The sequence below is a fragment of the Diabrotica virgifera genome, chromosome 1, assembly GCF_917563875.1.
Source record: "Diabrotica virgifera virgifera chromosome 1, PGI_DIABVI_V3a".
Taxonomy (NCBI): Eukaryota; Metazoa; Arthropoda; class Insecta; order Coleoptera; family Chrysomelidae; genus Diabrotica; species Diabrotica virgifera.
Window position 1 is genome coordinate 154818618 of NC_065443.1, and position 12732 is coordinate 154831349.

General features: G+C 32.7%; 1 protein-coding gene across 1 annotated transcript in view; it reads left to right on the plus strand.

The window, feature by feature from the left end:
• Window positions 1-2654: 2654 nt before the first annotated feature.
• Window positions 2655-12732, plus strand: part of LOC114334397 (chitotriosidase-1) — a 45837-nt gene continuing 35759 nt past the window's right edge. The window contains exons 1-3 of the mRNA XM_028284433.2: window positions 2655-2742; window positions 5117-5305; window positions 11703-11938. Coding sequence (XP_028140234.2) covers window positions 2685-2742; window positions 5117-5305; window positions 11703-11938 — 483 coding nt within the window. The 5' untranslated portion in view covers window positions 2655-2684. The remainder of the gene's footprint in view (window positions 2743-5116; window positions 5306-11702; window positions 11939-12732) is intronic.

A 12732-nucleotide genomic window follows, 5' to 3' on the forward strand; every position in this document is an offset into this window, starting at 1 on the left:
GCTAGGAAAAATATTCTAATTCGGATTCTTTGCACAATCTTACTCAAAAAGGACTCCTTTTAACAAATTTGCATGTTGCCAGGACCAAAAAGTGGTCAAAAATTTTTTAAACGTTTTTTTTTTGTTTTTTCCTAAAATTATTTTTTTTGCACGGAAAAAAGTTTTTTTTAGGTTTTTTTGGATCATTCCAAAGAGAAAAGGTCTTTAGTGACTTTTCTCTAAAAATGATAGTTTTTGACATATAAGCGATTAAAAATTGAAAAATTGCGAAATCGGCCATTTTTAACCCTCAAAAGCTATGTGAAAAGCTGAAAATTTGAATGTTGCCAAGGTAGGTAGATATTCTTTAAACATCGATTGATGAAATCCCGAAGAGTTTTTTGCAATACAATATTTAAAACTCATTTGTTTTTTAATTGCTAATCAAGCGTGCACGACACTATTTTCCACCGACAGTATGGTGCAAATGAAAGGAATAAATTCGTTATTTCGTAAACCGGCGACTTTAAGGAAAAATCCCGAAACAGGTCGATTTTTAATTTTAAAATATGATATTGTGGCATATATGGTATACTAGTGACGTCATCCATCTGGACGTGATGACGTAATCGATGATTTTTTTAAATGATAATAGGGGTCGTGTGTTAGCTCATTTGAAAGGTTCTTTAATTCTCTATTCAGTAATATAAACATTTACATAATTATTTATACAGGGTGTCCAAAAAATTTTTATTAAATTAAATTATTTGACAAAAAAAGAAGTAGAAGGACACCCTGTATAAAAAATTATGTAAATGTTTACATTACTTGATGGAGAATTGAAGAACCTTTCAAGCGAGCTACCACACGACCCCTATTCTCATTTAAAAAAATCATCGATTACGTCATCACGCCCAGACGGATGACGTCACTAGTATACCATATATGCCACAATATCATAACTTAAAAATAAAAATCGACCTGTTTCGGGATTTTTCCTTAAAGTCGCCGATTTTCGAAATAACGAATTTATTCCTTTCATTTGCACCATACTGTCGGTGGAAAAAAGTGTCGCGCACGCTTGATTAGCAATTAAAAAACAAAGGAGTTTTGAATATTGTATTGCAAAAAACTCTTCGGGATTTCATCAATCGATGTTTAAAGAATATCTACCTACCTTGGCAACATTCAAATTTTCTGTTTTTCACATAGTCTTTGAGGGTTAAAAATGGCCGATTTCGCAATTTTTCAATTTTTAATCGCTTATATGTCAAAAACTATCATTTTTAGAAAAAAGTCACTAAAGACCTTTTCTGTTTGGAATGATCCAAAAAATCTAAAAAAACTTTTTTCCATGCAATAAAAATAATTTTAGGAAAATAACAAAAAAAAACGTTTAAAAAATTTTTGACCACCTTTTGGTCCTGGCAACATGGAAATTTGTTAAAAGGAGTCCTTTTTGAGTAAGATTGTGCAAAAAATCCGAATTAGAATATTTTTCCTAGCGGATGCGCAGTGGCTTTCTGGACTATTAGCAGAAGTGATGTTTCGAGTGGCTACAATTTTCGTTACGGAAATGATTTGGTGACCCCTGCTCGCCACTTGACCGTTGTGGGCAAGGGTCCTTACCCAACATGCATTCGTTTGTATAATAAATTGCCTAATTATGTTAAAGAGTAAAATATTTATGTATTTAAGAGAACGGTTAAGGACTTACTTCTGGTAAACACTTTTTATTCGTTAGAGGAATACTTGCAGGCATCTTTTTAACAATTTGTATGCTTTTGTGTATATTTTATATGTTTTTATGTTAAATGTTTTTCTGTACTTATAGTTTTTTACTGATATATTGTATTTGACGCATTTCAATACTTGTAAAAGTCAGATGAAATAAAGATTATTGATTGATTGATTTCATCATCACATCATTTTTCACTTTTATAAATATTTTACAAAATGTATTTTATAAATTTTTACAGTCATTATCGCTGAAAGTGAGAAAGACCTGCAGACGCTTCTAAACCGATAGAAACCGAAAGAAAGACCTGCAAATCCGATATCGGATGGTAAAATTGTATTACCTCTATTCTGCTTTATGGTGTCGAAGCTTGGACTGTTAATGTTGATTTAATGACAAAGCTAGAAGCTTTTGAGATGTGGCTTTTCAGGAGAATTTTGAAAATACCGTGGATCGATCATATTACGAACGATATGGCGTTGCACATAATGGGAAGAGACAGAGAACTTTTGACCACCATTAAAAAAAGAAAAACAGCATATTTGGGGCACATACTTAGAAATGATAAATGAGTTATTACAGCTGATTATGAAGAGTAAAATCGATGGAAAAAGGGGTCCTGGAAGATGTAGAGGTATTTTCTGTAAATAAATAAAATAAAATAAACTGTTTTTAATATTATTTCATTTTGGCAAATTTTCTGCTATTTGTCTTTTTGTCCTTTCTATTTTTGGCAGTACTTTTTTTCCATGAGCTCTAAACGTCACATGATTGATTTAAAAGTCGTTTTTATAAAATACATGATTTCTATTTTTACATAATCTTTTATTATATTTGGGTATTTCTAGATGACACTATTATTCTGGAGAATAAAAATCTAATCTAGCTAATTTATCTCATCTGATAGTTCAATGCATTTAATATAAATAGCTAACAAAAGGATTATTGTTTAAAGTAAGTTATCATAATGAAACTGTTTATAACGCTTTGTTTCGTAGCAACATTGTGCACTGCTCCTACCTTGGGTAAGTTCCATTACCAGAAAATGCTTAATCTGTTAGTCCACTTTTCCCAAATATTATATTGTTTTTCATAAACAAACATCATTACTAGAAATTTTATCATCATCGTAATTGATGGTTGATACTCTATGTAGGTATTGTTCTGAAGCTATTTTCTTGTGGCATCTTTATGCAATGTACTAAATTAGTTGGGGATAATAATACATCTTTTTGAGAAGAGGATGTAATCAATTTGCTTGGCTTTATTGGTTCCTGGTATTTTTCACGTTTCTTTATGAATATCTTTTCTCATGAAGTTAGTACTGACAACTACATAATTATTTACTGCTGCGAATTGTGCAAACCTAAGTCCATTTTGACTGGTTGCAGTGTGCAAACTACGTTTCCCAAATATCTTTACAAAGTTTCTTCTTTCCCCAGCTTAGCATTAAAATTGCTTAATGTTATAACAGCTGTACTACTTCCCGTAGTTTTTCATAAAATCTTTCAACCTCTTCTTCATCGGCCTCTTCCGTCGGTGCATATACATTAACCATTGTCACGTTATGCAGTTTGCCTTAGTTTTATGGTGCAAATTATGTCTGATATTGGTGTAAATGCGATAATGGCTTCTCGAAATTTTTTGGTTACTATAAACTATCATTTCTTTTTACGAATTTCTCCTTGGCTCTTTCATCAGATTTCCTGCAGTGCCAGTCTTCAATGGCAGGATAGTTTTCAACTCCGTATTTTTCAAATTCTTCTGCCATACTTATCATCTTAGCTCCTGCCTTTAAGAGGGTTCGCACATTCCAGCTTCCAAATTTTAAATCCATAATTATATCCTTTCTCTTTGCTGAGTTCGTCGTTGTGAGATCCGTCCGATTGTTTCATTAGCCATTATATTCGCAACAATTGAGTTTTGCAGGGAAGGGTTGTTAGCCCTTCGCCCAACCTCCTATTCATTGGAAGACCAAGGTATTCTTTGTCAGCCCTGACTTCTCCTTCCACTGGGGATTGGCTACCCAATCTCCAGAAAGGGGTTGCTCAAGTTGGTGTGTACCAACTTAGAAATGCAGATAGCAATTGAGTAGGAGAGGCTAAGTGATACCAACAGGATACTGCATCATGTACTGCACTTTACTACCCCTTTGCACACCCCTTATTAGAATTCATACTTCCCCATTCTTCTTCTTCTTAAAGTGCCATGCATTTCGGCGTAGGCATCCACCGTACATTGTCTTGTCAGTTCAGATGTTAGATAATCAGGATTAAATAATTCTGTTTCTAGCAGCATTGCGAAGCATTTCATAGCTCTAGATTCTCGTCCATTGACGAATATTACGCAGCCATGGCATCTATATACAAGTCCCAGACCCCTCTTACCCTCTATCTTTCCTTCCAGTATCAGTTTCTGAAAAGTGTATCGTTCTTCGCGTAATATGTGCCCTAAGAATGCAGTCTTCTTACTTTTAACATAATTAAAAAGTTCACTATCCTCTAAGCCTGCTCTTCTTAGTACGCTCTTTTTAATACTTAGTACTTCCTGATTTCTGATTCTGTCTGTCCATGATATTTTAAGCATTCAATGGAACTGGCCTTTAGGGTCCATGCTTCCATTCCGTACAAAAGCACAGGTCAAACGTAACAATTTATCATCTTTTATCGGAGGTTGAAATCCACCTTGCGATAAGTCAGAAATTTACCGAAGCCTCAAAAAAAATTTCTGGATTGTTCTACTCTGCTCTTTCTATTCTACTGTACTCTTCTCAGAGTCCCAAACCTCGTTCAGCAAACAACCCAAATATTTAAATTGCCTTACTTGTTTCCAGAGACATATATCTTTGGATTGGGGTAATTATTTCTACTTTATAATCATTGTTTTTGTCTTCTTGATATTTATTTTCAAACCCCGAGCTTCATTTGCGAGAGTTAGATCACTTAAGTAAAAGGCATTGAAGATCTTAGACGTTATCTGCCACTATCGCTGTGTCATCAGCATAGCTAATGTTATTAATAAATATGCCGTTAACTTTCTTACCTTTATTAGAGTCTATACGTATAAATTGAACAACATTGGAGACAGTATACAACCTTGCCTTACTCCTTTTTTGATAGAAGAATCTTCTGCTTCGTTGAAATATTGAAGACGTACTGTTGCTGTTTGATTCCGATACAGATTGACGATAATTCTTATGTCCTTGTTATCCAATCCCAACTCTGGTAGATATTTTATCATCAGTTCGTGTTTTACATTATCGAATGCTTTCTCATAATCAATGAAGCAGATAGAACTTCCCCATTAGTTCACCTTATTCTCCAGAATAAAATAATTAGAATCTGTTATTCTAACAAACTAAAATACCTACACACGTAAAAGCACAAGTTTTTATCGTAGGTTCAGGAAAAAATATTGTTTGCTATTTCGCCAGCTGGACAGTTTATAGGATTGGAGATGGATCTTTCGACGTACGTAACATAGACCCATCGTTATGTACCCATATCAATTTTGCTTTCATTGGTCTTTACGCAGATGCCTCCATTCACATTTTAGATTCGTGGGAATCAAATGATCCTGGAGGTTACCGTAAGTACAAACTATTTAAAAAATTGCAGGGAGTAGGAATCAAATTTATTAAACAAACAAAATACTACAAAATAAAAATATAGTATAAATAAAAAGGAATAAAATTTATACAAACATGAGCAATATCATATAAATTGAATTATTTTTCCAAGAATAAGGTCTTGGGTCCACAATTAAGAAAATCATGGTTTCCCCTCATGGGATTTCGTTTATTCAGTTATTCATGTTGACTCAGACAACTTTTTTAATACGGAAAATTTCCGGAAAATACTATCTGTTAATTGTAAATATTTTTATCAAACAATACTGTAAAAATCAGATGTGAGGGTATAAATTTTAGGCGTGCCCCCCCCCCACCCAAATACAGCAAAGTTATGGAGTCACAAACTTTTAAATCCCTCACAGCTGATTTTTTCAGGATTGTTTGAGAAAAATAATTACAATTTACTGGTAATATTGTTCATGAGTTTCATGAGGGAGGTAATCTTGTTTTTTTTTTAAGTGTTCGTTCAAGGTTTTTACACTGATACACCTCAATTATTATTCTAACGTTTGTTATATTTTTGTGTTTATTACTTTTTTTTATTAATTTTGAAGTTCTATATTTCTTGCCCAGAATTTCGCTGATTGTCTAGGATTAAATTTACCATTTTCAAAAACTTCAAATACAAGTTTTTTCACAAGTTTTCACAAAATTGACAATTGCATAATTCCAACTTAAAAGTACTCTTAACAACATACTTAATCAAGTAAAGACAGCTATAAAAATATATAGGTATCATTCTTGAGATGAACTCTCAAAGAATAAGAAGAGTAGTGTTTGTATCTGTACCTATAGAGTTACTGTATTATGAAAGCATATCACGATAATAAATGTCGTTTCCTTGGCAGCAATTGATGTTTAGGCGGTAGTCTCCAATACACACTGTACGTAGCCTATTTGAATTCAATGTACAATTCACCCCGTAATTTGAATTTGTCTTAGAATTATTTTTTAACTATTTTCGGTTGTAAGATAGTTTTTTGTCCTTCAAAATTAATTAAAAGTAACGAAAAGTAACAATTTTCCTACGGCATGACGTTGTTCGCAGCCTACAACGTCTATTGGAGATCACAGCCTAAGATTGTCGGTATAAGACACATAGAAGTTTCTTAAGACGTTATTCTAAATTTTACCTATTTGTTCATTATTAAAAGGCGCTATGTTCCCTATTATACACTCAAATTACTCCTTTTATACTTTATGTTTTAAGTTGTACTTTCAGCTTTGTCGTATATCATTTATTTGCGAATAGTAATGATGTCATATTAAGGAAAAAATGGACAAGGCAGGAGAAAATAAACAATGGGAATTATACAGATAATAAACACAAAACGTTCAAATAGCTCACTTATTCTGCATAACTGAGTACTGGTATTAAAAAATAATAACTTGACTATTCTTACTTTCCATTTTTGAAATTTATTTTGAACAATAGACTCATAATGCTACAATGCAATTTCATCCTATACTTAGATCATTTTATTACGATAATAACATATTTAATTAAGGGGGTCGGCGCAAAATCTTGGTCCAATGCGTTTTAATAGCATATTTTTTTCGAATCTTGAGAAAACTAATAAATATTTTTGAAAGTTTTAAACGCAGAATGAAAAATTACCAAGGGCCGAAGGTCTCTTTGAATAAACAAAAAGTTTCGTTTGAATGAAGTATTTGAAATTAAAAATCACACTAAATTTTCTTTTTTTTTTCAACCCTATAACTTATTAAAATAAACATAATAGATGTTTTCAGGAACTTCAGCCCTCGGTAATAATGTAATTTTTCATTCGACGTTTAAATTTTTCAAAAATACTTATTCGTTTTCTCAGGATTAAAAAAAAGAATGTGTGTGTACTTTGTACGCACGTAAGAAGTTATACTTCTATTATATGAATTCAACGAAATTAATATACTTTAAATAGTTTATTTATATTTTATTTAAATATTAAACTAATTTTAATACTTACTACTTTTCAAAAATTTTTACTAAAACGGTACCAAAAATTAAAAAAATAAAAGAATAAAACACACACAAACACATTGAAAAATGCTACAAATGATTTCTGAACAATAATTGTCGGAAAAAAATTTAACTAAATACGTATTTTCTGAAAAATAATTATATAATAAATATAATTACAATCATAAAATGTATAAAAAAAAATAAAAAAATAAAATTTTCTGTTGGGGTTCGAACCCGCTTATGTTTGCTTAGTTAGTATTGGAATTAATTCATCTTACACTTTTACCCATGGAGACACATGCATTATGTGGGAAGATCGACGAACTAAACGGTTTAAACTTTTGACAGTTCTGAATTTAACCAAATTATTTTGATTTTTGTAGAATATTGAAATATTAAAATACAGCAAAACATAGAGTAATAAAACAATATATTAGGTGAATATTGACAGAAATTTTGATGGTAATCAAATTATGTAAATCAAAGCATTACATACTATTTTGGTATGTTCATTATAAATTTTCCAAATAGGTAGGTACCTATGTAATCTTTTATTAGGATACTGAAACATTTACAATTATTACGTACCTGTCGCTTTTAAAAACTATTTAAAAAGTCACTACAATTATAAACTTGCTTTTTCTCTACCATCACAACAATAAAAACTAATATACACTTCTTCTTCTTAGGGTGCCTGTCCGTTCCGAACGTTGGCGATCATTCTGGCCATGATGACTTTGTTAGTTGCTATACGGAATAGTTGTGTTGAGGTCTTTCTATACCATGTTCTCAGGTTAGCAAGCCAGGATATTCTTCTTCGTCCTGGGGCCCTTTTCTCTCCAATTTTAGCTTGTAAAATGCACTGGAGTAGCTCGTATCTGCCTTGATTTCTCATTATATGCCCTAAGTACTTTTATACTTAATATACACAAGTACTTAATATACACAACATTTACTTATCCATAATATTGTAGCATTGTAGCATAAGATGGACGCTATTTTGTAACATTAACATGTTAAATGCCAAAGCCTCGACAGTGGAATCCATTTTTGTATAACAGCCCCAGCGTGGATAACAAAGGCAGAAAAAAGATAATATGTAACTTGACAAATTAAACAAACATGAAAATATACTTGGTGCTACGTAACTTTACGAGTACCTCGGTAGCTCTAAGTCTTCAGAGATCTAGGGGTGTGGATTCTTAATAGATTTTAAATAAATATAATAAAAACTAAAATGCTCGGGGGGCGCCATAATTAAAAGAAAATAAAACACGAAACATACTTAAAACTAAAAAAAAAAATAATTAAAGTAACAAGTTAATAAAAATATATAGTCATCATAAAATACAAACACATTTACATAAACATAAATATATCATGACCTTACCTTAGTGTTCTCAGTTGAATATCATTTAGGAACAAGAGAAAGGGATCAAATAATAATATTATCAAGCAAAAAACATTATTGCAAAATGAAATAAATTTTATTAAAATTTAAAAATAAAAAAAATGAAATGATGGATCTCTTGTAGACAATAAAATAGATTCTGTTTACAAAAACATTAAAAAGGTTTACAAACAATACCTTGTCATATCTATAGTCCTGTCCTTATCTTCACGTTGTGGATGTCCAAAACACGCACTTTTCACTGAATTTAGATAAAGAATAGTACAACAATGTTTATTATTTATGAAAAGTTTCAGCAAAATTAAATAAACTTCCAAATAATTGTTCCAAAATAAATAAAATTCGAAATAAGTCTGCTCATATTGACTTTTTAAAATATTTAAATAACTTCTATTTAACTTCTTGAAGTATTTATTATTAATACTGACACCTAAAGCATGACTTTATGCATGACTGCTTCCAAAAATAAACTTAGGTACTATAGTACATATACACTAAAATAAACTGGCTCTTTGCCTAACAGCGGCATTTAGCTTGTGACTAGGAAGTCACGAAAGTAGAACAGCTTCTTACACTACATTTTCAGGAACTTTAAAAACTTGATTAAAAACTATGTCGGAACTTAATCTTCGAACTCAACTTTCTCAGAAAACTAAACTCTTCAGAAAACCGCGCCGTGGCGGCTCCTGCCGAGGCTCAACAAACCTCTCTCTTTGAAAGCTCAAACTTGAATTTGAATCTCACAACATGAATGTTTTTCCCCAAACCAAAACGCTTCCTTCCAAAAACCCACTCCATTTCTCATTCTACCCTACTCATCCAATCAACCAATAAGAAAAAAGTCTAATCCTTCCCTCTTTCATCATTGACTAATAAAAAAATAACTAAGATTCCTACACTTTTTTATTTACCAATAGGAAAATCGAAACACATTTTAAGCCCAACCTACATAATAGGGAAACATTAACACATGTGCTCTCTAATAATGATATGAGCACGTTTTGTGTATCTAAACTCCAAAAATCGGACGCCAAAGGCCATTACAATATACAATGTAACTCTTTTTTACATCAAAACTGAACACAGGAAATCGAATATATGACCGTAAAATATAATAACGTCTTCCTTTAACAAGACAGATAAACTTCAAATTCTCACGTTTAAATAAATTCCTTACATTCGCTTCTATATTCCTATGTCTACAGGGTAAGACAAAAATATGTTACGATAAATTTAAAATTTTTGGTTTCTGCATAAGGCAAAATAATTGCGTTCTTTTGAACCGTTTCAATATCCAACAATTATTGACAGATGATTTTAACACCCAATAAGATCCCGTATAACGTTTGAGCGACTAATAAGATAGCGTCGGTGTGCGCATGCGCAAGGGAATGTAAAAGTTCACCCTCGTGCCTAAAGAAGTATAACTTCAGAAATGAATGCATTTAAATAGCATTTGACCAAGATGTAGATGAAAAATTATGTGAATTAAAAGTGATTAAATGAATTAATTAAGCTGCATATTATGTAGACGTCTATTAATAAAAAAAAAATCGATAATGTTGATGACTAATGTTTTCAAATTGTTTTCTAAAATTAGTCACGCATATATTGACTGAAAATGTGAAAAAGAAGTAATATCACGAAGAACATAATTTCTAGACCAGGTCATTTAGCACAAAATAAACCGATTTTTAAATACAGCACCTAGAAACTTGTAACTTTTTGCATTATATTTAGGATGATGTTAAGGAAAAAAGTCTACTATAAAAAAATCGGTGGAAATGCATAGTTGCATTTTAAAGTGCATACAGTGCATCCAAAAGTGCATAATCATGTCAGAATAGGTGTGTATTGTCACTCGAAGGGCTTTTGGGGTCGCTGAAGACTAATAAGCTATCAGAACCGACCAGCGGAGCCCCTGGTGCCCAGTTTCACTGCTAAGACACGTCAGCTTTAGTTTCGAGGGTCTTCGGCACCACATGTTGCAAACAGATTACTCGTTGGGTTTTTGGGGTTGCTGAACAAGAATACGCCATTAGAACCGACCCCGGTGCACCTGGTGCCCAAAACCTTCCAAACTTCAGAAGATAATATGTCTTAGCAGTGACCTTAGGCACCAGGTGGTGTGGGGTTAATTCTAATGGCGTATTCGTATTCAGTGACTTCAAAAACCGCCTAGTAATCTACTTGCATGCATTCAGTACCGAAAACCTTAGAAACTCCAGAAGATGACGGCCTTAGCAGTAACCGTGGGCACCAGATACACCGGGAGTCGGTTTTGATGGCGTATTCGTGTAACCCGCAACTCGTAACCAGCAACCCCAAAAAACCCCCCTGTAATCTGTTTGAATCAATTTAGTGCCGAAATACTCGAAACTCTAGAAGATGACGTGATCCTAGACACCAGGTGCTCCGGGTGTCTTTCAGATAGCATATTCGTTTCCAGCAGCCTCAAAAACCTCTCGAGACGTCTGTTTTCATTAATTTAATGCTAAAAACCCTCGTAACCACAGAAGCTGACGTGCCCTAGCAGTGACTGGGCACCAGATGCTCCAGTGATAGGTTCTGATTGCGTAGTCGTGTTTAGTGATCCCAAAAATCCCCCGAGTAACAAAATCTGGCCCCTAATATGTTTATTTTGATATGTTTATGCACTTTTGGATGCATTTTATGCACTTTAAAATTCAATTATGCATTTTCACCTATTTTTCTATAGTAGACATTTTTCCTGATATCATCCTGAATACAATGCAAAAAGTTGCAAGTCTGTAGGTGCTGTATTTAAAAATCTTTATTCCTGTGTTTTTACTGCTAAATGCCCTGGATAGCGAATGATCTATAACGAAGCGAAGGGTCAAAAATCATGGTCCAGGTCTATTCATAAAAATATGAGGGCAGCCGAGCAATGAATTTAAAGCCGATTGATGATAATGATGATGGTTTATTAATATTTATTAATGAGCGTTAACTTTTTTAGAGGGCTTCAAAAATCTGGTGGCTCTAAAAGAAACAAATCCAAATCTTAAAGTAATTATAAGTATGGGTGGTTGGAACGAAGCATCTCAGAATTACTCAATAGTAGCTGCAGATGCAATGAAGAGAAAAATATTGGCCAACAACGTTGAGACCTTTATAAAAAAGTGGAACTTTGATGGATTTGATTTAGATTGGGAATATCCTGGATTGAGAGGAGGAAACACAACAATTGACAAAGTAAGATCTTTTTCATTAGTTTGGATAGGAAATTTTAAATGAATTTCTCATGGTATAATGTATTTTAAATAATGATTTTCATTCTTGTGGTTTTTTCTTAGTGTTCTTTGTGATATTTCTAATCTTTGACAATATTGTTGGAAATCACTAGAAAATAAACATTGTTGTCTTTTTTAATTTTGATTATTTCGCCTATCCACCTACATTTTGAACCAACTTCTCTTGCTATCTCTCCCATATTTAGTTTTTGTGAGATTAACACGGTCAGTGCTTATGTTTTGTTCCCGTTATTTAAAAATTCATTCATCTATTATCCTGAAGAATATTTTTAACCCATAGTCATTTAAAACATTCATTGTAGAAATGATTATGTCTTCTAACCCCTCCTCCTCTATTTTTTCTCCTTCGTAAGGATGTAGTGGCGTCATGTAATTTGTTTGACTATTTGTGTCCAATTATTTCTCTTCTGCGCGTGTTATTTTGCTTCGGAGAATGAGTAACCAGTCATGTTATTTATTTGGTCCGACCATCATGCTGGAGATCTTCTTTCCTTTTACCCGCTACGTTTGCTTCAACTATCATTCGTTCCATGCTGTCTCTTCTTCTAGTTGTATGTCCATAATATTTCAGAATATTTTGGTTGATAGTTGTGGTGAGTCTAGTTTTACGTTAGGTTCTTGTAGTATTCAATTATTTGTGCGATGTGCGGTCCATGGTATGCGCAACATTCTATGATAGACCCACATTTCAAAAGCCATTATGCGCTTTGAATCGACTTTTTTGATGGTCCATGT